This window comes from Stegostoma tigrinum, chromosome 8 (genome assembly GCF_030684315.1).
Source record: "Stegostoma tigrinum isolate sSteTig4 chromosome 8, sSteTig4.hap1, whole genome shotgun sequence".
Lineage (NCBI taxonomy): Eukaryota > Metazoa > Chordata > Chondrichthyes > Orectolobiformes > Stegostomatidae > Stegostoma > Stegostoma tigrinum.
This window is the reverse complement of record NC_081361.1, coordinates 52,786,315-52,813,605: the sequence shown is the minus strand read 5'-3', so window position 1 is coordinate 52,813,605 and position 27,291 is coordinate 52,786,315. Positions and strand designations below refer to the sequence as shown.

The 27,291-nt window shown below is 39.7% G+C and overlaps 1 protein-coding gene across 17 annotated transcripts in view; it reads right to left on the bottom strand.

Annotated features, from left to right (window-relative positions):
- Positions 1–27,291, bottom strand: part of lrrc7 (leucine rich repeat containing 7) — a 617,590-nt gene that overhangs the window by 103,713 nt on the left and 486,586 nt on the right. For all 17 annotated transcript variants that reach the window (XM_048539168.2, XM_048539169.2, XM_059647884.1 and 14 more), the window contains 2 exons: positions 18,698–18,813; positions 11,567–11,636 (listed from right to left, as the gene is read on the bottom strand). In XM_048539168.2, coding sequence (XP_048395125.1) covers positions 11,567–11,636; positions 18,698–18,813 — 186 coding nt within the window. The remainder of the gene's footprint in view (positions 1–11,566; positions 11,637–18,697; positions 18,814–27,291) is intronic.

The following is a 27,291-nucleotide window of genomic DNA, read 5'->3' as shown; positions in this document are numbered from 1 at the left end:
AACTGACCCTTACATTGGCAGGCCTTAATGTTTTTGTTCATGTGGCAGTGCTTTTCTAATGAAGTAAGCACTACAGGGCAATTAAAATGTTACAAATTATTCTACAAATAGATTGTGCCATCATATTTTCTCCTGTGATATAAACAGTTCTGGCGAAACTTTAAAACAAAAATTTCAATACATGGAAAAATAAAGCTAACCACCCGCTACTTCACTGTGATTGTGAGGCAGTTTACTTTGAAATTTGAAGAAGTATCTGCTGTTCTTTCTTCACAGATAGCGGTCTATTCTTTGATGGCTATGGCTGTTATCAATGCCTGGCTGAGTTTCAAATGATAATGGGTCTCAAGGTGTTCTGTTCATTTGAGAATACGTCACGGTAATAATAGATTGCTTCTTTGATGTGGTTCCTAATTTGTTGTCACAAATTAATAAAATTACAAATATTAGAAGCACTTAGTTTTTCACATGGCAGAATGCAATTTTCCATCAAATAAACAACATAGTGGCTTTTATTAAATTGTGACAGATTTTGTTTCTCAATGAATGTAAAATATTTTTCATTGATACAAAAAGGAAACTGAGATCTGCAGATAATGCATTCTGGGTGAGTATGCGATCAATACTATATGGGGGGGAGAAGTGCGTTGAGGTGATATGTGGTGGTAGGGATGATTCAGGAGGGCACAGAGGATACTTGGGAACATTGAGATGGTAATGTGGCATGGGCATTGTGAGAAGCATGGACTTTCATGATGAGTGAAGAGTGGGTTAAAGGAGTGCGTTTTAAGGCCCTTTAAACATGGTTCCCAACAATGAACTCCATTTCTCACTGTTTATTTTTCCAATTCATTTAATCTCTCAAATTTCAACTTTTTGCTTCCACCTACAATATTTATTGTGCCACCTAGCTTGGCATATTAGCAATCTTGGATATACGGCTCTCCTTTATTTATTTCCCTTATAAAAATAATGAAAACCTAAGTCCGTAATACAGATCACTAGTGACATACCAAAAGTTATATTCTACAAATTTGAATATGTACCCTTTACCTCTGCTTCTCGTACCTCCTACATAATTTGGCACAGCAAATAGTGAAATTTGAATTCAATAAAAATCTGCAATTAAAAACTAGTCTATTTGTGTCAATGATCATACAAACCATCTTGGTTCACTACACCCTTTGGTCAAAGAAATATACGATCCTTACCTGCACTGTCCTACAAGCGACTCCAGCCACACAGTAATGGGGTTGACTCCTAACAATAATACAGTAATACTTGCGATGCCCACATCCCAGAAATGGATTTTTAAAAAGTGGATTGATATTAGAGTTTTTTTAAGCTGAAGAACAATTTTTGTATTTAGAAATTTGAAAGCATCTAAGCTGCACCAATTTATTTTGTTATCCTGGGGTGGAAACCATCAGGTCCTGGAGATTTTTCGGTCTTAAATCACATTCATTTCTATATCATCTGTTTGTTTTACTCGTATTGAATTGGGCTAATTTCCTTGATTTAAAAAACAAAAAAACTTTGTATCTTTCTTATTTTATCATCATCTACTTTGCTTTTAAGAACCCACTCGAGGAAAGTAGGTGTCCTGGCTAGGCCAGCATTTATTGCCCATCCCCAGGTGCCCTTGGGAAGGTGGTGGTGAGCTGCCTTCTTGAACTGCTGCAGTCCATGTACTATAGGTGTAACCATAATGCCCTTAGAAAGGGAATTCCAGGATTTTGACCCAGTGACAATAAAGCAGTGGGGATATATTTCCAAGTTAGGATGGTGAGTGGCTTGGAGGGGTACTTGCAAGTCACAGTGTTACTACCTATCTGCTGCCCTTGTTCTTCTAGATGAAAGTGGTCGTGGGTTTGGAAGGATCTTTGGTGACCGACACAAAACAATTACTGAATGAGTTTCTTGCCTTCTGATTATCAATATTGGTATCTTCTGTTGTCTGACATTAAGAGCTTGCTATCCCCCTTCCTTAAAATATTGGCAATAAATTTTGCTTTCCTTATTATTCCTTGCAAGCACTTTTTTCTATTATTCTTTGTGTTTGTAGCTCCCATAATTTTCTTAGTATCCCTTTACTACTAATGCTATCTTTTCCAGTCTGTGGAATCTCTGTTTTTATTTACTTCATTATTTTCCTGATACAACTTCTGTGAACAGAAAATGTAATGATTTGACATTGGTGACTGTCGAAGAGGTGGTAGTGAATCTTCCATGCGCAATTAATTCCACTCAATTTTTCCTTATGTTTTTAGGCCCGAAACTGAAGTTGAATTTCATACTCTCCTCTATAGGTTTCTGTGCTCCACATTAAAAAGCAACATTTATCAAAAAATTGTAACATAAGAGTTTAAAAATTACTGGGTAGTGTAAAAGGCTTTAGTGTCTAAGCATTGGAAATGCATAGTCCTACTTCTTTGTTTTTCTGTTTAAGTGAAGTATTTGCTTGATATTATGGATGTGTTTGATTTGCATCAAGAACGCTAGATTTTTGTTTCCTTTTCTTACAATCTTGGAAAAGAAATGATGCTCTATCCATATGATAATTTTGGAATTTTATTTTTATTATTGGAGTATGCAAATAAAACAGGAATGTGGAGTGCCAGGAAAAACCTCTATTCACAATGGCTCACGATAACCATCTAGCCAATTCTGCGGCAATTATTGCTCATTGGTGCTAAGTTCTGTAATTTTTCTGTGAGAACAACATGATTGAAAAGTCTGATCATCAATTTGTAGTAGCCCCTGTTCACCATTTGCTGAATAAGGATGGTCATTAGATGGTATTGACATCACTGAGACATTTTAGTTAACTTGTCCTGAACCACAAAATGAAATTAGCCAAAAATTAGTCCTTTATATGCCCCTGATAATATTGAGCAACTGACTTCTTGTATCAGCAACATTAACAGGAAACGTAATGCATTTACAAAAGGCAAGGAATTTTAAAACAAGAATATCCATATCTTAATCAAATTCTCAGCTTGCTAACTTCATACTGAAATTTTAGCAATTATCTTTGAGAAATAAGTGATAATTATAATTTTACATTGTCAATACCAAAAATATTGAGTTGAATCTTCTTCTCCTGCAACCATCTAGAATAGTACCAAGCTTGAGTAAAATGACACTGCAAACTCATATTTAAAATTTTGCTCCCAATAAAGATGTTGGGCTTGCCATTTTATGACAACGGGGTAAATTTGAATGTCATCCAAGCTATTTTCATTGTGACTGGAGCACATAAGAACTTTACCAGTTAATGTGACTTTTGGGAGTACCCTGCTAAGGAATTGGCTATCATTTGATAGGTTAAGCTTAAAAGATCTTAACAATTATCTCTCATAATACCTATGCCTTCTAATATTCCCTCCTCCCCTTTTGTTATGCCAATTATGCTTTGGTAGCTCATGCATCCTCCCTGCCAATTCTTCCAATTTAACAAAATACGTAGAATATTGAATAGGCCCTTCAAGGCATCGAGTCTGCAATGACCTATCTGCAAAAATCCCACTTTCCATCACTTGACACATAGCCTTGAATGTTATGAAATTTCAAGGGCTCATTAATATATTTTTTAAAGATTTTGAGGTTTCCCATCTCTAGCACTCACCCAGTTAAAGAACCAATGAGCCATTTAATTAAACTGGAAAATCTCACAGAGAAGAAAATATAGTGAGAAGACGTGGCGATGGTAGGACTGCCCTTGGGTAATGGTACAACATTTTTCCCACCACAGAGGTGAAGATCTTGCCCCAATTTTTAGACTAAATGCCTAGTAGGTTCAGTTGGTGTAGCTCTATCCCCTCTAAATCAGTAGGTTGTCAGATCATACACTACGCAGTTGATCATATAATCTAAGTGAGCAACGCAGGAGCAATCAAGTACTGCATTGTCATATGTGCCGTCTCTCAGGTGAACCCTCTCTTGACTGTCCAGTTGGATGTAAAGATCTCATGAATATTATCTGAAGAAAAGTAGAGGCACTGTCTTAGTGTCTAAGACCACGCTATCCATTCTGCCACCAATAAAAATATTGTTGTTTGTGGGACACGTTGCAACTGCCTATAAAGCACTGACAACACTTCAAGAATTATTAATTGATTATACCAGTTTAGTATAGCCTAAAGACTTGAAATGAATATGCAGTAAACCTTGCTTTGAAATCCATTTCATTTAACGAGCAGATACTACAATGCCTTTTGTTATTTATCACGCTGCAGGACATTAATAAAGTCATGAGTCTGAAGTTTAAACTAATGAAGTGGTTTAATTTATTTGTCATTCTTAAATTAAAATTGAACCATCTGGTGTCAGGTTTAAAATTAATTAAATCCCTTTGGAAGCTGGTGGTAAGCTCAATTACACAGAAACTATTCTCTTAATAGAAAAGCAAAGGCATTAAAAATAATTAATATTAAAATAATGAATGATTGTGCAGAGTGATGTGTAGACACAAGGAGAAAGAACACATTCAGGTTGGACAATCATTTTGGGGAGCAGACAATTAAATAGATATTCTCAGTTTATGTTGTCTTTTACAGCAAGGACATGACTACTTCTTAAACACGATTGACCAGCATTGGAAAATGATTCTTCAGAAGAAAATATAGGTTTAGAAATATGGTTAAGGGTACATAACACTGAGTGAATCAGGATAAATTCAACTTTTATTTTGTAACTAACCATAAAATTGCGATTCTTCAGCTCCTTTTGCTCCTCCAAGTTTGCTAATGACACTAAGATTGGTGGAGTAGCTGATAGTGAAGGGGACTGTCAGAGATTATAGCAGAATATAGATAGACTGGAGAGTTGGGCAGATAAATGGCAGATGGAGTTCAATCCGGGCAAATGCGAGGTGATGCATTTTGAAAGATCAAATTCAAGGGCAAACTATACAGTAAATGGAAAAGTCCTGGGGAAAATTGATGAACAGAGAGATCTGGGTGTTCAGGTCCATTGTTCCCTGAAGGTGACAACGCAGGTCAATAGGGTGGCCAAGAAGGCATATGGCATGCTTTCCTTCATTGGGCGGGGTATTGAGTACAAGAGTTAGCAGGTCATGTTGCAGTTGTATAGGACTGTGGTTCAGCCACATTTTGAGTACTGTGTGCAGTTCTAGTCACCACATTACCAAAAGGATGTGGATGCTTTGGAGAGGGTGCAGAGGAGGTTCACCAGGGTGTTGCCTGGTATGGAGGGTGCTAGCTATGAAGAGAGTTGAGTAGATTGAGGGGGGACCTGATTGAGGTCTACAAAATCATGAGGGGTATAGACAGGGTGGATAGCAATAAGCTTTTTCCCAGAGCAGGGGACTCAATTACTAGGGGTCATGAGTTCAAAGTGAGAGGAGGAAAATTTAAGGGAGATACGCATGGAAAGTTCTTTACACAGAGGGTGGTGGGTGCCTGGAACGCGTTGCCAGTGGAGGTGGTAGACGCAGACACGTTAGCGTCTTTTAAGGTATATTTGGACAGGTACATGGATGGGCAGGGAGCAAATGGACACAGACACAGTTAGAAAATATGTGACAAGTTAAACAAAGGATCTTGATCGGCGCAAGCTTGGAGGGCCGAAGGGCCTGTTCCTGTGTTGTAGGTTTCTTTGTCCTTTTAGAAAGGTTATAAACTATATAGCAAATTGGATGTCATAGTTTATTTTTTCATAATTAGAGAAAAATATGCTCAGTTTCCTCGACAGATGCACCATTTCTGAGAGACATAAAGGAAAAAAAGTTGCAAAACATGATCGTTCTGTCTTCTTCCAAATATGACACAACCTAATCACTTTATTTTTCATGTAATCTCTCCTATACATTTTAAATTGTACTCCCTGAATTCTGAATGAATTCTGCCCACCCCAACCATCCCTACACCTACAATATCTGGAAATAAATTCCAATTGAAATCCATTCTTCTATCTCCTCTCTTTCAATCATCCAATAACCCAAACACTCTTTCAAATTAAAAAAAACACAAGTTACTTCAGCTTCTTTCAATTTAGTTTAATTGTTGCTCATCGTGCAGTTTCCTCTACGCTGAAGGGACCAAACACAGATTGTTGAATGCTTTGCAGAGCATGTCTATTCAGTTCATAACCTCCAATCTCCTGTTGCCTGGCTGAATATTAGAAATCAGAGAATATTAGTTAATGGATATTTTTCAAGCTGGATAAAGGTTTGTGTTGAAGCTCCTCTGGGATCAGGATTGGGCACTTGGTTTTCTTGATTTATATCAATGATCTAGATCTTGGAATGCAGAGGAAAAAAATCAAAGGTTGTGGATGAAAAAACTTGAAGAAATTGCAAACTTAGAGAAAGTTAGTCCAGAACTTCAAGGTTATTAGCAAATTGGTTGAAATAGCTGACAGATAACACATTTCTGGGTGTTACACTTTAGAAAGGATGAGAATGCATTGGAAAGTGTGTAGAAAAGGCTTATGGAAATAATTCCAGAGATGAGAAGCTTCAGTTATGAGGATAATTTTAAGAATTTGGGACTGTTTTCCTTGGCAAAAAGAGGTCAAAAGGAGATTTCATTGAAGATGTCAGAATTATGAGGAGTCTTGTCAAAGCAGACAGGGAGAAGCTGTCCACACTCAAAAGGATCAAGAATAAGAAGGCACAAATTTAAAATGATTGCCAGGTCTGAAATGCACTGCCTCAAAATTTGGTGGAGGCAGTTTCATGTGAGGGGTTATGAGAAAATGACGAGAACATTTAATGCATATTTGTAGAGCCAGTGCAGAAACAACGGGCTAAATTAACTCCTAAACTGTAACTATTCTGAGATTCTGTCTTTTCAATTGTCTGTTCCTTTCTGATTTTGACCTCGGCTTCTTTCATCATGAAGCTTAGTGAATGCTTGAGTTACGTCATTTGGTCTTTTAATTAGGTACTTTACAGCCTTCTGATTCTGCCTATTTACCTTTGCAACTCTTCTGGACTGTTTCTACTTTTTAAATTAAATTGTCTCATTTTATTTTGCTTTGTATCATCATCTCCCTTAACATTCAAACTTCCCTGCTGTTCACTTTACAACAGATCTTCTATTTTAGGAACAAAGGACTTGGGAGTAGGAATAGGAGTAGGAATAGGCCATTTGTCCCTTTAAGCCTGCTCTACCATTCAATAAGGTCATGGTTGATCTCTTTGTGGTCTCACCTGTTCAAACTTTCTTCACAAGATAAGCCCTTCAACCTGAGAGTGAAAGATGATGGGAACTGCAGACGCTGGAGAATCCAAGATAACAAAGTGTGGAGCTGGATGAACACAGCAGGCCAAACAGCATCTTAGAAGCACAAAAGCTGACGTTTCAGGCCTAGACCCTCCATCAGAAAAGGGGGAGAGGGAAAGGGTTCTGAAATAAATATGAAGAGAGGGGGAGGCGGATCGAAGAAGGATAGAGGAGAAGATAGTTGGAGAGGAGACAGACAAGTTAAAGATGCGGGGATGGAGCCAGTACAGGTGAGTGCAGGTGGGGAGGTAGGGAGGAGATAGGTCAGGCCAGGGAGGACGGACAGGTCAAGGGTGGCGGGATGAGGTTAGTAGGAAGGAAATGGGGGTGCGGCTTGAGGTGGGAGAAGGGGATAGGTGAGAGAAAGAACAGGCTAGGGAGGCGGGGGCGAGCTGGGCTGGTTTTGGGATGCAGTAGGGGGAGGGGAGAGTTTGAAGCTTGTGAAATCCACATTGTTACCATTGGGCTGCAGGGTTCCCAAGTGGAATATGAGTTGCTGTTCCTGCAACCTTCAGGTGGCATTGTTGTGGCACTGCAGGAGGACAGGATGGACATGTCGTCTGATGAATGGGAGGGGGAATTGAAATGGTTCGCGACTGGGAGGTGCAGTTGTTTGTTGTGAACCGAGTGTAGGTGTTCTGCAAAGCAACGCATCATCCTCTGACGCTTCTGCCATCTGCAATCAGACCCCACCACCAAAGACATTTTTCCATCCCCATTCTTGTCTGCTTTCCTGAGGGGCCACTCTCTCGGTGACTCCCTCGTCCGCTCCACACTCCCCTCCAACTCCACCACACCCGGCACTTTCCCCTGCAATGGCAGGAAGTACTACACCTGCTCCTACACCTCCCCCCTCACCCCCATCCCAGGCCCCAAGAAGACTTTCCACATCAAGCAGACGTTCACCTGCACATCTGCCAATGTGGTATACTGCATCCACTGTACCCGTTGTGGCCTCCTCTACATCGGGTAAACCAAGTGGAGGCTTGGGGACACTAGATCACACTTGTACTACAGATTCTGCTATTCTCTCCATTCTATCATACACTGTCTTTTTTTTTCATTCTTGCTGCCAAAGTGGGCAAGTTCACATTGTTTTGACCACAGGTCAGAAATCCACAGTACTGTGGACATTTTTAAATGTAATTCCAAAATGTGCTTTTTGTAAGATGGCAGCGTTTGGTATCCTCGGCCTGGGGCTCATCATTCCAACTACTTTTCCCCCCCCTCCTTTTCTTCCTGTAAGATGTTTAAAGTGTTTTTTTTCTGATATGAGAATTTACCATGGAGCAGCTGGGAGTTGGAGCAGAGCAGGCTGGAGGCATGGAGTGGAATGGGGAGGGTTGTTGGACTGGGGTCTGGCATGGGCGGTCAGTGGTTTGCAAGGCTGGTCAGGCAACATTTGGAAGCCCTTGTGCTGAGCTACTGCAATGTAATGTTTATCCTTTTAACTGTATCTTATTTCTAACTTATACAATGAATCACCGTAAGGCAATGCAATTTCTTTTTTTAATTCCTTTTTTTTTGTATCTAAGATTTGTACCTAAGTTAGCGCCATGAGAGGCAACATTGTAAACTTTTCACTGTACTCCTGAACTTCAGTACTTGAGTGCATGTGACAATAAAGGCTGCTCTATTCTCTTCTGTTCCAAAACAGCATTGATAGAACCAAAAATAGCAATGGATCTAAATTAAGCAGCAGTCGGCAGAGAGAGGGACAGATGGAATGCAACACCTAAAGTGGGAAAAGAAACTTCAAAGAGAACGGCTACAAGGACAATGAGGGGCTATTGAACATCTGCTCAATAGCAAGCCACCCCAACCCTCACAAATTATACCCTGAACTGAAGACAGATTTTATGTTTGTCCCTTGAAGAATACACAAGAACTGGGACTAAAAAGCCAGTTTTAAATCTACTATAGTGAACTTGGGGAATGAATGCTTTCAAGTAAACCATTCTGAGTTCAAGTGTAAATGTAAATGACACAAAGGACTATCTCGTAGTTACCCCTATTTTGTTTCAGATTTCCAGCATTTAAGTTCTATATTCTAGTAATACTTCACCACTAAACTGCTGCTTTCTGTCAGTTAAGAAATAGTGTGAAACAGATGCTGGAAATCTGTAAGAAAAACCAAACAGAATGCTAGAGATGTTCAGCAGGTCAGGCAGCATCTGAGGAAAGTTAATGTTTCAGGCCAATCATTCTGTTTTTATCAGAACATGGAAATGTTAGAGTCTAATGGGTTTTAAACAAGTACTTTGCAGAGACAAGATAGGGTAAAGGGGGAAAAGATGAAATTTAGCTTGTGAAACAGTAAAGCTAGGAGTGTGGAGACGGCAGTTGAAAAGCTACATATGAGGGGACAGAGAACCAGCAGGAATTCAGTGCTGTCAAAACCTCCAAATGCATTATGATTAAGCTGAAAGATAATGTCACCTCGAAATGGGTAAGTGATTGGTTGTATTTTGCTCACATAAATTGTGAAAATAAATAGATTGTGCACTATCCTGCAGGGAAACCAGGCAGAGTATTATGGGGTAGAAATTGGTAGCAGTTGTGAATGCTTTAAGACTTGCAATGAGTCCTAATTTCAGAGACCAATGTCCTTTACCCCAAGGATACATGAAAGAGGTTAGACTTGAGAACTAGATCAAACTGTTCTAGTGGTCTTCTATTGCCTAAATCAAGTTTCTTATTCATGACACTGACTAGCCTAGTCCTTTACAGCAATAGCTTCACAATCAGCAAGTTAAGAGGCGATAGGAATGATGGGAGTTTTGAAATTGCACCCTGTAGAGTAGCATAGGCTCCATAAGCCAATTATTGTTTTCAGGTGTTTTATTAAAAAAAATGTCTGATTTAATTTCTGCAGGTGATCAAAAGCAGGTCGTAATGGTTCAGTGATCTTTATAGACTTTGCCTGCAATCCATTAGCTTCTAAAAGTAAATTATGCAGAGTTTAATAACAAGTCTGACCTAAACTGCTACAATCTGCGGGTTGGCACTGCTGGAAGTTAAAGATCATCCCTCAGGAAAAATAAGATTTTAAAGACACAAAACTGAATGCGTTTGCAGGTGCTCTCTGCCCCTGCATCAACCACCAAGATAAGGATTTTTAAACTACAAATGGTGAATTATGTTTAGTTTTGGGCACTTTGATACTTTACAGTTAGTTGCTTTTTAATTTGAAAAATTCCCAATTGAATCACTCATTCTGAAGTTACATAAATATTTACTCACTCATTCACCTTTTGCTGCATTTCAGAATGGCAGTCTAGCTCATCTAGACCCAGATCACAGCGAAATTGCACATCAAAGTTTTGACCTTTCAGAATTTTCATTCACATCATTCAGTATATATTGTCTCGTCATTTCAAGCTGACATCCTTCTCCCCTTTATTAAGTTGCCACTTTCTTCCACTTCCTTATGCAAGCTGCCACTTTTTGATCCCCTACAGTTCAGAGTACTCCCTGCCTCCCAATGCCCCTCAGCCTGTCATAGAACTCTATCACTGCACGCCTTCTCCAATAATACTGGTATTGCCATTTTGGGCCCGACACGGTCCCCACTCCCACCAAGAATTCTAGTTTCTCCTTCAGTTCTGCTCATAAATTCTGCCATCCATTTCACCCTTCCCTCAAATATGTCACCCTTTTACAACCCCTCTTTTGCCATCAATTTCTCCTTTGTCATTCAGTTTCCATTCATCTTCATCTACTTTCAGTCAATGCCAGTTTTCATTCTTCCTCTCCCTTGCCCAATTATTTCTATCCTGAAATACATTCTAACACTCTCCTTTGTAATACACTCTGGTGTTTTCTCTCTTCTTGCATTTGATTCTGCGATTATCTTCCTTGCATTCTCTTGCTTTTCCTCTTCTTGTTGTTTGTATCTCTTGCTCTTTCTGTTCCCCTGATTTTACCATTTTCTCATGCCTGTCGTGTTTCCTTTTTCATTCTTCCTTCATTCAAACTCCTGCCCTGCTGTTTATTTTTGTTCCACATAATCTGTGCTGTTGTTTGTCTCATGACTGACAGATGTTACTACTTTTCATGTGCCCCCAATGCTAACACACGTTTTTCAACTTTCATCATGCTGTGCACCAACAGATTTCTCAATTAAAAATAAACATCTAAAGATGGGTTGCTACTTTTACCAAATCTGCATAATAACAAATTTAGTTTTGTCACTTCTGTTTAATTTAGCAGAGAAGATTGAGTAGGGATTTTCCTACAGCCTGATCCTAAAATATAGTTAATTTACTTTAGGAAGCTGATTTTGTTTTCATTCCATGTTGTTTTTGGTTCATTACCTGATTATCAGATAGCCATAATGCCGCTAGCTCTTTAAGTTTCGTAAAACTGAATGGCAAATTCTTCAACCTAAAAAAGCAAAGATTTATATAGATGAGAATTTGTTAGATTCAGTTCACATTGTTTCATCTCTTGCTTTTTTTTAAGCTTCAAGCTTCTGATAGTTTAAAAATCATTGTAATCAAACTACTTAAAAGTCAGTCTGTCAAACAACTAACATTCCAGTGGAAGAGCAGACTACTGCAGATGCTTCAATCCTGCTTCTGCAGATTTTAAACTTTAAGTCATAAATACAAACATTTATGTTATTGAATTATTTTACAAAGTACGACAGAACTAATAATTTCACTGTTTAAAAAGATACTTTTTCAAAGAAATTCAGTTTTCAGCTGATATTCTAAAGGGGAAAAAAGCAGATAAATCAAGTTAAGATAATTAATTAGACAAGTATATGTCACACCAGTACATTTAGGCACCATCTATCTAATTACATCCTATTTCCTCAGATATTCATTGTTGAAATGTGGCTTAAATCACAAACATCTCCAGTATTCTGTTCAACTTTTAAAAAGGCATGTGTGATTGTTGTGGTGAATTGCTTGTCTAATTTGTTTCCTCTTTTGCACAAATAACTTAAATCAACCAGTTCAACATCTGTTTATTTTTCAGGTTTTACGTCTCTTTGCTCATTCTCAGTGCTAATATACTTTTTCCACCCTCGGTCTTGCTTGATTAAGTTTTTCAATTAAAGATATGTGTCTGAACGTGGGGTGAGTGCAAATGTCCTATTTGAGAATTTAACACCCTGGTATTATCACCGTTGGTTAACCTGCTCTGATTAAGAATTTAAGCTGTGATAGTGACTAACTTAATCATTAAGGTGTTTTATGCGCTTCTCACCTCATCAGCATAAGAGGCTCCCCTCTAGTGATACAACTGATAGGCCATCTGCCTCACAGAGAAATCCAGGTTTTGTTGTCTGTGTCATGATTTTAGAATAACGGAAATGGATGAGTATTCAGCCTTTCTTTATGATCTCACAGATAAAGAGGAGGAGAAGGTGGGTACCTATCATATAGTGCTATGGAAAAGAGGATCATACATTCCATACGTCCCCGAGGAAATAACAAAATGTAACTGGAATTTCTTACACAGTCATAAAGTTATACAGCATGCAAACAGACCCTTCAGTCCAACTAGTCAATGTCGACATGTTCCCAAAGCAAACTAATCCTATTTGCCTGGGTTTGATCCATATACCTCCAAACATTTCCTATTCATGTACTTATCCAGATGTTTTTTAATTGTTCTGACTGTATCTGCATCCACTCTGGCAGCTTATTCAATATATGAGCCATATTTGTGTTTTTAAAAAAAGTTGCTGCTCGGGTCATTTTAAAATCTTGCTTCTCCCACCTTAAAAAGACACCGCCTAATTTTCAACACCACCATCCAAGGGAAAAGATATTTTCTATTCGTCCTCTCTATGCCCCTCATGATTTTATAAATCTCTATGAAGGTCAACCCCCAATCTCTGACACTCCAGTGCAAAAAGTCCCAGATTCCTCTGGCATTGCTGTAAAGAGAGAGTATACCTAGAGCTCCACAGTTTTATCTCCAGGCTGTCAGTGAGTGGTGGGTGTTCTTCTCCATGAGATGGACCTGACACTTAAGATGAAGAAAGTTTGGATGAGATGGCAGCACTGTATTCATCATGGAATCTCTACAGTGAGGAAATGTGCCTTTCGGCCCAACAAGTCCACACCGAGCCTCAGAGCATCCCACCCAGACCCATCCCCCAACAACCCGCCTAACCAACACACCCCTGAAGACTATGGGCAATATAGCATGGCCAATCCACCTAGCCTGCACATCTTTGGACTGTGTGAGGAAACCGGAGCACCCGGAGGAAACCCATGCCGACACGGGGAGAATGTGCAAACTCCACACAGACAGTTGCCTGAGAGTGGAGTCAAACCTGAGTCCCTGGTGCTGTGAGGCAGCTGTGCTAACCACTGAGCCACTTTACTACCCTGTTCTTGCCTGCAGGATCAGATCAGGGCAAATGACCTCCTACATTCCACATGGGACAGTAATGATGCCACATGGGAGGCTATGTATTGGATGGGGCTGCCTGGTGTATTTAAGTATAGTGCTAGACAAGGGAAACACAAGTTGGGTCATCACACCGGAAACTTCCAAATCACGTGCACTGTAGAGTGGAAACTGAGATGCACTTCTTTTGTTAGGGAATCTGGAACATGGGAACACAAATAAGCGGCTAATCATTTAGGACTGGCCCAAAGAGAAATTTAGGCATTCCATGAGTTTTGCATTTTTACTGCACATGGTTGGGGATGCTTCATTGCTGAATACATCTAAAGCTAGGAATGAGAGCTTTTGGAGTCTCAGGAAATCAAGAGAAATGAAAGGTAAGCAGGAAAATAGAGTTGAAATTGAAGATTTGTCTGAATTGTATTGAACAGGGGTGCAGATGTGATGTGGTTTACTCCAGTACCTATTTCTTATGCAACAGGAACCACCATAGTACTAACAGCAAAGGGTCAATTGACAGAGAAGGAATCCAGAAGGCGACCATAATATGGTGTAGGAGGGGAAAAGATGTTAAGTATCTGACACTCAGAGAAAGGTGGCTGAGTATGATGATGCTGAACCTCAGATGAGATTCTGGAGTCATCCATCAGGTAACAAATGCTAGAGGTTCAACCAAAGGTGCATTGAAATCTGATGGAGAAGCCAGAGAATTTGCGAGCCCTGTCAAGGAAGGTGGAGGAGCCCAACTCTCCCCTTAGTACATGTAGCTGCCCAATCGACAGACTGGCAACACTCATGGAGTATTAAAGGCTTTTGGTCTTGTATTCAGACTACCAAGCTCAGACACAGTCAATGACCTCAGCAAGACATTGCCAATGTGAGTTGGATAGGCCACCTGAAATCTTAGCATGGTTCCAGTTCATCTACAGTAAGCAGGGAGATCTGATCGAACCTTGTATTGGTGAATGAATGGCAGTTGTCTGCTTCTTGTGGCTCCTCTTAAGGCGCTGCTGATGATGACTACAGCTCCAATGCCCCTCTGTCAGTTACACTATTGCCTCAAGAGGCCATGGAAGCCACTTTAGTGGGTACCTTTTATTACCAAGCTGATAATCACAGATGATCTGTACAATCAGCAAGGGAAATCCATGATGATTGACAAAAGTACTTGGCTAACTTATGAGTGCTTTGATTGCAACACAGTCACTTTGTGTTTTTTGGGAAATCTGCATTTTCCCAAAATGTCTTGGATTGGTTGTCCTCGTCTGCTGTCATTGCAAAAAATTGGGACATTCAACAAAGCTCCCCTGCAGACAAAGAGCAGTATACTGAAATGTAGGGATTACAGACCACAGTAACCTGGCTATCAGTGGGCATTGGTTGCCCTTTGATGTAGCTTGAAGCTGTCTCCTCACCATTTACTTTATTTAATTGTGTGACTGCTATCATTGAAAGGCCTTCTACAAAGTGATCCAAATACTTGGGAGAGAAAGAGGCATAATCAGTGTAATCTGTCAGCAGGGTTGGTGGCACCTCCATAGCCTTCATTGATCTTTAGCCCTTTCAGAATTTCCAAGTCTTGTTTGATTGCAGATGTGATGTTGCTGTCTCAGGACAGCTGGACTCCTCTCTGCTTCGTTCTCCTCAAAGGAGGAGAAACCTTCTATATGATCCCCATTTAGTTCAGTACGCACTTCTGTGCTGCTGTCAAACTTCTTCACAGCCTCATTTGACACAGACTCCTGTAAGCTTAGAACCTTCCAAAATCAACAAAGTTTGTACCAAAGGACTACATAAGTAATGTAAGTTACAAGCAGAGAAGCATACTACAGAATGCTGCAACTTTAGCAGTAGACTTCGAGCTGCAGCTCTGCCAAGTTGCTTCAGACCTTTGCTCACCAGAAAGCATCTATAGTGATTTGTTCTTTCCCATTGCACTAGTATACTGATTATGGAACTGTACACGTTGTCTACAATTTTATTCAAGTGTTGAATTATTTATTGGACTTTGAATTTTTAACTGGGAGTGAACAGGCTTCCAGCTTTTGGATCTACCCACCTACAGTAATATCAAAACTACACATCGGGACGATGGAAACACCTCACCAAGTAATCATGTTTTAATGAATCATTGAATGGTAATTCATCTGCTCCTGTGCTGTATATGAATGCCCAACCCCATTTCTCTTCCTGTGGTTGAAGAGTTAATCAATACTCAGTACATAAGTTCCAAAGGTAAGCATCCATGAAGTGTGAACCTGGGACTGTGATGGTTGATTTTGGTTCGTTGGGTTTATTTTTTTAAAAAATCATCTCCAGCTTGGGTAAGTCAAAGCAAACTAAGGGGCAAGATGAATACAACATGACTAATTGTAAATCTAAAAAGGTTGCAAAGTTCACAAAAACTTGATGTACACACTCCATCTCTTTTTAAATTTGTCCTACTCAAGACCAAATACAAAATGTGTAAACGTGTAAATTTGGAAGTTATGTGAACTGTGGGGGTAATATTGGTTGATGAATAGACAGGGTGGTGGAATGGGTGGACTTGTGGCAGATTGAAGGGAGATTTGACAAAGGTCTGTAAAATCATGATGGGTCTGGAAAGAGCAGATAGGGAGAAACTGCTTGTAATGGCAGCAGGATTAACAACCAGAGAGCTTCAATTTAAACTGAATGACCAAAGACCTAAATTACATAAGGAAAAGATGTTTTATTGAGAGAGTGATTAGGATTTGAATTGACTAGATGAAATTGTGGAGGAGTTAGATTCAACTGTGGCTTTCAAAGGGAAAGTCTGATGAAAGAAATATTTTGGGGCTATGGGTTTGACTGATTGGCTCTTGTCGAATGTTGGCATGGACATTATAGGCTGAATGGCTTCCATCTGTGCTGAAAGCATTCTGAGTCTATAATTCTGTGTGTATTGAACATGGATTAAGTTTTAACAATGAAAAAGAAATAACACACAAGGGTTTCTGAGGCCTCTGGAAATACTGCATTCACCCATTTCTTTTCAATGCCACCAAATTTGTCATTTGCATAAATCTCCCGCATTGAATGTGGCAGTCATTAATTAACCTTAGTGTATTAATGTCCTCAAATCTTAAAAATGCAAGAACATATTCTCAACCTACTAATTAACACGAAGGGTAACTCAGAGGATATCTTCCATTTTTATGTTTTGACTGGCATGAGAGTTTGGAGTTTAATTTGTGGTTGTTTTTGAGTAGCATTACAGCTTACATTTACTTATAAGTTAACCCTATCACAAGCTTCACAAGAAATTATAAAAGATGTGAATTGAAGATGTCACCTATGCATTTTATTTTAACAATTAAAACCAACACAATTCAAAGACAATCTTCAGTGTTTAGGCAAATTTATAAGTTCATAGTATAAGCAGCTGCAAACCATACAATACACATCTTTCAATGTGCCATAAACCTGTGGAGTTACCTTGTGCTTCACACTCACTACCAATTCTTATCTGTTAAAATTCACCAAATCCTGGTAAGGTTTAACATGAAGAACTCACCCTTTGGTACATCACGCATTAAGACAATGGGTTGTTGATAGAATTCCACTTTCATATTGCATTGAAACACCATTGTACCATTTATAGGACAGAACTGCTTTTAGGTTGTGTCTAACCAGCACTTCTAATATATAAAATAGAGCAAAAACAATAATAGAGATATCCAAGATTGAGGAATTTCCAAATTAGCAACATTTGATTTGAGGGTTATGTTATGTTTGGCATGGACTCCTACCCACATAATTCCTGCCCAATTTTCTACCAGGTAATCGTTGGTAGACTGTGCATGCCTCCGACTTAAAATGGGTCAGTGTAATTAAATGCATCAGCTATGATATGATGGCATGATGCATCCCATTTTATATTAATACATCATTCTGTACAATCACATGCATTAAAAAAGTCATTACTACCAAGGACAACAATCAAAAATTAAATGTCTTGACAGATACTTCAGAAGAATTTACTGAAATCTTATTTCATAAATGACTATCATATTGCAATCTATTTCGGGTTTCTTGTGCTAATGCTTCAACTCTGGGAGATAACCCTTGTAATTTTTGATGTCAAGCTGTTTGAATACTTTAACACAATGACAAATAGGTGGTTGTTAGTGGCTGATTCTTTGTATCTTCCTGACACGGTAAGGCTAGTCAACATCCTGAGTGTGGATACACCAAACACTAGAATTAGCTCTAACTGCTCTGGCCATATCATTCATCTTTTTTGTAAGGCTGAATTTAACCTGTATCTTAGATTCTGCATATAAGCACTGTAATGTATGACATGGGGTCAGTTAGCTCAGTTGGCTGGATGGCTGGTTAGTGATGTAGAGTGACACCAACAGCATAGGTTTAATTCTCACACCAGCCAAGATTACCATGAAGGACCCTTCTCCAGAGGCATGACGACCCTCGGGTTAAAAACCACTGCGTGTCATCTCCCTCTAATGACAGAGCAGCCCTATCACTTAGTAAGACTATAACAACTCTACCTTTAATGTAAGACACTGTTCAATTAGTTAACCTTTCTCTATCACTCTCACATTTTTTCATATCATGTATTCATTACCTGCAACTGAGAGGGCAGTCTCTGTCAATGCTTTGGAATGTTGGTTCAACACTATTAGCTAGAAGGTGACTGATGTTAACTTGGTAATTTGACTAACTTAGTTTTTGCTATTCTTGGAACAGCCAACTGTATTAAGAAATACATAGTTAAAGGAACTGAGAACAAGAATGTGTACTCTATGGACACACACTGAGTCATGACGTCCTCTATAAACTTTATTTTCAAATATGTTTTCAACGGCTAGTATTCTAAATTCACAAACTGGTATACAAGTAGTTTGAAAGTTTCTGTCTAGAAAGGGATTATATTAGGATAGTGATACAAGATTTATGAGTGACAGGAGTATGAACTCTCTTTTGATGTCCATATGACATGGGCAGTGGAAATTGCTGTGAAATTATATACACTTCTGATGATTTTGCATATATTTCAACTGATTTTCTATAACATCAAGATTTTGCATTACCTGTTATCACTTAAATTTAACACTTTCAGTTTCTGCATCTGTCCAATCTCTTCAGGCAACCGTTCCAGTTTGTTTGATCGTAAAGACATGACAGTTACATTTTTACAACTTCCAATCTGTATTAAAAAGATATCAGCAAGAGATTACATTGTTATACTTACATCAATTGCTTTCTGAATTCTTTTTCCATATGTACTATTAAGGCTACAAAAATATTTCAGCATTAGCTGTAAATTAGGAAGTGGGACAGGGAACTTGGCGAAATTACAACCACAAGCAAAGTGGTATTGAGCAAACTGATGGAGCTGCAGACTGATAAGCATTCAGACCCAGATGGACATCATTCTAGGGCACCAAGATATGTTGGAAAGTATATTATGAAGAAGACATAGGAGGTTGCAGATGAACATAGATAGATTGACTGAATGGGTGAAAATCTGACAGTGGACGTTTAATGTGTAAAAAACTTAAGTTGTTTACTTTGCCAAAAAGAACTAAAAAAAGACAGCATTGTTTACTTGGTGAATGGTTGTGAAATGCAAAAGTGCAGAGGACTTTGGGTCTTCCAGTGGATGAGTCACAAAATGTTTGCGTGCAGGTATAAAAGACAAATGATGCTATCGGTTATTGCAAGAGGAATTGAATGAAAAGTAAAATCTGTGATTTAGTTACACAAAGCATTAGTGAGGCCACATTTCAATTTTTTTTTCTCTATAGACAGTTATGTAACTTTGAAACACTCTGCCCAGAAGTCAGTGGAGATAGGGACATTGAATATTTTTAAGGCAAAGGTAGATAGATTCTTGTTACCTTACAGAATTGAGGGTTCTCAGAGGTAGATGCAAATTTGAAATTTGGACCAGAAACAGATCAGCTGTAATCTTATCGAATGATGAAGCAGATTTGAGGGCTCAATGGTCTACTTCAGCTCTTATTTCGTATGTTTGTATATTCACACACATTTTAAAATAAAACAGCAATGGGGATATCATTTCTTTTTTCTAAACAATCATGGCACTATTTTAAAATCATAATCACAATGTGATGATAATCGTTCACACTCACAATTATTCAGATAATATTGCTTTTCATTAATTAGTATCAAAATTAAATTTACAAAATAGGTGAGGAATAAGAGATTGATCAGGGAGAAGGTAGGGCCGATCAGGGATAGCGTAGGGAACTTGTGCGTGGAGTCTGAGCAGATAGGGGAAGCCCTAAATGAGTTTTTTGCTTCAGTTTTCACTAAGGAAAGGGGCCTTGTTGTGAATGAGAACTTTGAGGAGCAGGAAAACAGGCTTGAACAGCTCAAGATTGAGGAAGTTGATGTGCTGGAAATTTTGGCAAACATTAAGATTGATAAGTCCCCAGGGCCAGACCAGATTTATCCTAGGTTGTTCCGGGAAGCGAGAAAGGAGGTTGCTAAGCCGTTGGCGAAGATCTTTGCTTCCTCACTCTCCACGGGAGTCGTACCGGAAGATTGGAGGGAGGCAAATGCTGTTCCTCTTTTCAAGAAAGGGAATAGGGAAATCCCTAGAAATTACAGACCAGTCAGTCTTACGTCTGTAGTCAGCAAGGTTTTGGAAAGAATTCTGAGGGATAGGATTTATGACTATTTGGAAAAGCATAGCATGATCAAAGGGAGTCAGCATGGTTTTGAGAGGGGCAGGTCATGCCTTACAAATCTTATTGAGTTCTTTGAGGAAGTCATGAGACAGGTTGATGAGGGTCGAGCACTGGATGTGGTGTACATGGACTTCAGCAAGGCATTTGATAAGGTTCCCCATGGCAGGCTCATTCATAAAGTCAGGATGTATGGGATACAGGATGATTTGGCTGTCTGGATTCAGAATTGGTTGGCTGACAGGAGGCAGAGAGTGGTTGTAGATGCTAAGTATTCTGCCTGGAGGTCAGTGCTGAGTGGTGTCCCGCAGGGCTCTGTTCTTGGGCCTCTGCTCTTTGTAGTTTTTATAAATGACCTGGATGAGGAGGTTGAGGGGTGGCTTAGTATGTTTGCTGATGACACAAAGGTTGGAGGTGCTGTTGATAGTATCGAGGGCTATTGCAGGCTTCAGCAAGACATTGACAGAATGCAGAGCTGGGCTGAGAAATGGCAGATGGAGTTCAACCTGGATAAATGCAAAGTGATGCATTTTGGAAGGTCGAACTTAAATGCTGAATATAGGATTAAAGGCAGGATTCTCGGCAGTGTGGAGGAACAGTGGGATCTTGGTGTTCAAGTGCATAGCTCCCTCAAAGTTGCCACCCAGGTGGATAAGGTTGTTAAGAAAGCCTATGGTGTTTTGGCTTTCATTAACAGGGGGATCGAGTTTAAGAGCCGCGAGGTTATGCTGCAGCTCTACAAAACCCTGGTGAGACCACACTTGGAATATTGTGTCCAGTTCTGGTCACCCTATTATAGGAAAGATATGGAGGCTTTGGAGAGGGTGCAAAGGAGGTTTACCAGGATGGTGCCTGGACTGGAGGGCTTGTCTTACGAGGAGAGGTTGACTGAGCTCGGACTTTTCTCTCTGGAGAGAAGGAGGAAGAGAGGTGACCTGATCGAGGTGTACAAGGTAATGAGAGGCATGGATACAGTCGATAGCCAGAGACCTTTCCCCAGGGCAGGATTGACTGCCATGAGGGGTCATAGTTTTAAGGTGTTAGGAGGAAGGTATAGGGGAGACGTCAGAGGGAGGTTCTTCACCCAGAGAGTTGTGAGCGCATGGAATAGTTTACCAGTGGTTGTCGTGGAAGCGGAGTCATTAGTGACATTTAAGCGACTGCTGGACATGCACATGGACAGCAGTGAATTGAGGGGAATGTAGGTTAGGTTATTTTATTTTTGGATTAGGATTATTCCACGCACAACATCGTGGGCCAAAGGGCCTGTACTGTGCTGTACTTTTCTATGTTCTATGTAAAATCATTTATTAATGCTACACCATTTACTTATTGGCATTTACAAACTCATGGTTGACACAAAATCTTTAGTCTAAATATCATTTTGTACCTGCACTAACAATATAACTCAGGAACCACCCTGGATACCAGAATTCTTGGATTCTGACCTGATCTTACAGCCCCAGTATTTATATGTCTGGTCCGGTTCACTTTCTGGTTAATGTTAACCTCCAGAATGTTGAAAGCGGGGACTTCAGTGATGGTTGCAGTCTCTTTTGTTGAAGATATTTTTAGCAAAACACTTGAATGGCATCAATATTATGTGCCACTTACCAGCCCAGGCTGGAATTGCATTTGGATATGAACAGCTTAAAAATCTGAGACATCGCAAATCATGCTGAAATATTGCAGGGTCAGTGAACATCTCAACTTTAGACGTTGTGATGAACGAAGCAAATGAAGATAGTTGGACCCAGGACACGAAAGAAGTCATGCAGAGGTATGTAATGGCTGACCTGATTGACATCCAACAAGCGTAAACATCTTCCTTTGTACTAAGTATGACGACAAACAATAGAGAGTTTTCCCTGATTCTCATTGATTTGTGTTGCTAGAGAAACTTGATGCCAAATACAGTTAAACGCTGCCTTAGTGTCAGGGCAGCCACTTACTGCAGCTGTTTTATCCATATTTGGATCAAGGCTGCTACGAAAATAGGAGCAGAGTGGATTTTGCAGAGCGGAAACTAAGTGAGAGTGAGCAAGCTACTGCAGAGCAAATGCCATTTAATATCTGATAGCACTGTTGATGATGCCTTCTATCACTTAGCTGATGATTGAGGGTAGACTGAGGCAGAAATTGGTTGAGTTGGACTGGTCCTGCAATTTCTGTACAGTACATAGTCAAATTTCCACATTGCTGGGCAAGTACCAGTTTGTCACAGTACTGGAACAATAAGCTCCTTAGGAACAATACTTCTAAATGCACTTCTGAAAATGTTAGGAAGTACAGGATGATGGCGTCATTGTAGTTTTCTGTGAAATCTGCACAAAACTGGAAATCTTTTACCAGTGATCAATGGCAGTGGCCCTACTTCTGAGCCAAGAGGCTTGGAATGTAGCATTAAACATGTGAATAGGCGAATTAAAAAATACCTACACATTGCAAATTGGATAGAGTTGAAGCTCCCATATTTATTGAAAATTCTTGGTTGATATGGGGGTGCACAGGCTGCAATGTGTGTGTTGAATGACATGCTGAATTTGGGGGGAGTCATCCAAAGATTCAAATGTGGCACTTGTTCAGTTGTCACATTCAATGTTGCTAATCCTAAGAAACCACTTTCGTATTCATCTATCAGCTGGGAGATCCCGAAAATGTCACTAGCAGAAGAATGCAGAACTAAAGCAGTTGAGGGTAGTGAACACTTGGATAGTCACTGATAACATGAGATCATCAGGTCCAGCACAGAATAAGCTTTCTCAAGGGAGCTCAAGATGTTTACAACCATCTGACATGACAACAAGGCTCTGGAAGGGCTGCTGTTCTGCTTTTTCTGCCCATACAAACTGTGATTAAAGTAATGCCTCCAGTAAACTGCACCCCCAAATTCTTTGTTGTCTAGCTGCAGGATGTCCAACAGCAAGCTAATACAGGTGCTGGCTCCTCATCCGTACTCCAGTGCAACCAAATATATTCAATTTAAATGTAAAATTCAGGGTATTGGAGTCAGTTTCCAAAGTGTGTTCACATTTTTATTGGTTTTAACCTGCAACCCAAACACATGTTCTCTTCAGGTTCAAACTTCCCCTTTAGCTTTGTGCACGACAAGCAGGCAAACTCATTCCAATGCTAAATATACAGCATCATGGAGGTCACTGACATAAGCTCATATTGCATAATATCAGCATGGCCTCTTCTGAAACTTCGCTTTCGCTATTATGGAGAAATAGCATGCAAAGGCCATGAACATTTTGACAGTGAGGAAGGCTAATGGTGTGAAATTCTTCCTAAGATACTACTTTGTACTTCTTCAAAGTCTGTTATATGTGTGTGAGCTAGCAAAAGCCTGGATTTGTATTATCTGTCTGCAATAACTAATATAGACATATAAAAACAATATGTGCATGCTTGTGATTGTTTACTTATTAATAGAAAAATCAATTCTATCACTTGCAGCATTTTTAACTTTTCATGATTCGGCCTTAATTTTTTTCCCCACTTTTGGGAATAGACAGTCAGGAAGATTCAAACTCCATAAACAGACTTGAATGAAATGCCTCAACAGTTAGATTTTCGATCCACAGAGTTACGAATGAGCAAATGTCCATCCAGGACTACGGAATGAAATGGGATGCTGCCTGATGCAAAGGTAGGTGGCAGACAGGCTGGCATCTGTGCTTAAGTACCTTGTTTCAGCTATGAGAAAAGAATAGCAAATGAAGATAGTTGGACCCAGGACACGAAAGAAGTCATGCAGAGGTATGTAATGGCTGACCTGATTGACATCCAACAAGCGTAAACATCTTCCTTTGTACTAAGTATGACGACATACTGGCCTTCACAACCCTCATACAACTGCCATGCCCTATCCCTGTTAATTCATGCCCTTTACTGACAAACCATGGCTCCTCATCCCTTTAATGCCAGTCTTTACCCACTTACTCACCCCACATGGACCTTACCGGCCCTATGCCAAATTAGAGAAAACTCATGCCAACCCATGACTCCCACCTTTAACCTTCTGCCCTCACAATCTCCTGTCAACTCACCCAGCAACTGTGGGTAGACCTCAGGAATTATGCTGAGATGAAGGAAGGTAAAATTCTTAATGTTTATTGGTGAATTCAGCATTCTTTTAAAAATACACTCTCATTAATAAAACCCATTCACTAGCTTTAATATGCTGCAACTACTTATTTCCTTATTATGACAAGATTCTGTATTCATAGCCCCACTTGGAAGACTTTGTAAGCATTTGGAGATATTAATAAAACTGAACTGACAGGCACCCATTGTGACATAAAAACTGAAGGAACTATTCAGAGGAAAGGTCAACAGACACGAAACGTTAACTCTGTTTTTTAGACGTTAACTCTGGATGCTGCCAGACCTGCTGAGCTTTTCCAGCAACTTTGTTTTTGTGCCCATTGTGACATGTCAGGTTGTGAAATTAGTCATGTAGCACAAATTGTGTAACAATAACCCTCAGGCTTAAGTCAACAGACAGAATGAAATAGCAAAAACTGATTTTGCTTTTACATTGCGAAATGCCTTGATGGCTTAACAGTTTTGATGCGGTTATCCTATTTTATGCATTTTCATATCAACTTTTACAATACCAAGATGATTGACCTCTCCTAAATATCAGCTAATGTCACCTACAGGACACCCCCACTCTCTGTGATTTCCCTGGGTTTATCCAAAAAAGATGCAATAGTTCTCCAAAGAACTCTAAAAACATTAGGCCTTTTCCCAACAGGTTGAAGGCCTATAGCTCATTCTACTCATGAAAATTGGATTTGAAGGAAGGCAGCTGCACTTAACATGTGCAGCAGCCTCTACGCACCCCCTTTGCCTCTTGCACTACCAAAATAAGAATGGTGAATGCAGGGTTCCAGTACTATTATGTCTAAGCCAGTGACTCTATTGTCTCAGATCCTTGCTTTTCTAATTTTACAAAACCTGCAGATTTTGGAGCTTGGCTTAAAAGTCTTTTAGATACACAAGTATTATTTAGGAGAGCCAATTGTTGTTAATTGCATGGTATAGGCATGAGCGTTTTATGGAGGCTTTATGTTCTGTAATGTCAAGAATTTGCCTGTATACACACACACAAAGTGTAGCAGGATAAATATACAGATTCGTGAGATATATTAAAGTAAGAGTTTAAGGCCTAGAATGCATGGGAATATTCAAATTGAATATGAGCTACTTTGGTATCTGGTAAGATTATGGCTGATCCAGTTGCAATCTCAACTCCACTTTCCTATCTGCTTTGTAACATCCTTGTCTTTATCTTGAATAAATTCAATAACCCAGCATTTTGGGGAAGAGAATTTCACAGAATCACAATGTTCTAAGAGAAAAATACTTCCATCTCCACCTTAAAAGAGAAATCTTTTATTCTTAAACTGTATCCCCAGCTCTAGTCGCCTTCAGGAGAGCAAAACATCTTCCCAGTATCCAACCTACAAGTTCTGTCAGGATCTCCTGTTTTGATACAACCATCTCTCATTTTTCTAAACTCCAATGGGTATAAGCCCAACCCGTTCAATCTTTAGTGATGAAATAAAGCCCTTCATCCTAGGAATGAGTCAAGTGAATTTTCTTTGAACTGCCGATAACATAATTATACTCAAGTTCAAATAAGTAAACTCGAACTATACACATCTGAGATAGTAGGAACTGCAGATGCTTGAGAATCTGAGATAACAAGGTGTAGAGCTGGATGAACACAGCAGGCCAAGCAGCAGAAAGGCTGACATTTCAGGCCCAGACCCTTCTTCGGAAATGGGGGAAGGGAAGGAGGTTCTGAAATAAATAGGCAGAGAGGTGAGGCAGATAGTAGATGGATACAGGAGGAGATAGGTGGAGAGCAGACAGACAGGTCAAAGAGGTGGAGATGGAGCCACTAAAGGTGAGGTAAATAGAGGAGATAAATCAGCCCTGGGAGGACAGACAGGTCAAGGGGGCAGGATGAGGTTAGTAGGTAGGAGATGGGGGTAGGGCTTGAGGCGGGAAGAAGGGATAGGTGGGAGGAAGGACGGGTTAGGGAGGCGGGGACGAGCTGCTTGACCAGGCCAAAAACGTCAGCCTTTCTGCTCCTCTGATGCTGCTTGGCCTGCTGTGTTCATCCAGCTCTACACCTATACACATCACTCCAGATGCGGTCTCTCCAAGGCCCTGGATAGTTGCAGTAAAACCTTGCTATTTTTATATTCCATTCCCATCGCAATGACCAACATTTCATTTGTCTTTGAATTATTTGCTTACCTATTTGTTAACTTTTTGTGATCCATGTACTGGGACATCCAGGTCCCTCTGTGCCATTGGGTTTTGCAAGGTCTCTCTATTTAAATAGTATACTGCCTTTCTATTCTTTCTGTCAAAGTAGACAAAATCACATTTTCCCACATTATCCTCCATCAACCAAATTTCTGACTACTCACTTAACCTATCTCTCAATCTGTGACTTTTTAGATTAGATAGATCAAGAGAAATGTAAAGAGAAAGAAATACTTAGATTTACATAGTACTTTTCCTGCACCAGACATCCCTAAAGGACTTTATAACCAATGAGGTACTTTTGAAGTGTTATCACATGTTGTAAAGTATGAAATGTAGCAGCAAATTTACACAATAAGCACCATCAGCTTCTTTTGTGATCTTGATTGATTGCTTATATTGACCACACTAGGTTTAACTCCATTTTTTCTTTGAAGTAGTTCCATGTCAACTTTTATGTCCACCTGAGCTGTCAGGTTGGGTTTTTATTCAACATCTCATTTACGGATGGCTCTGACAACAGTGTAGGTTTCTTTCAGCACCACTTTGAAGTATCAACCTTGATACTGTGCTCAAGGCCTCAGATAGGTCTTCAACCTAGAATCTCAGGATAACAGAGGCAACAGTGCTACAAATTTAGCTAAGGCTGACAATATTGCTATCAGCATTATTAATAATAATAT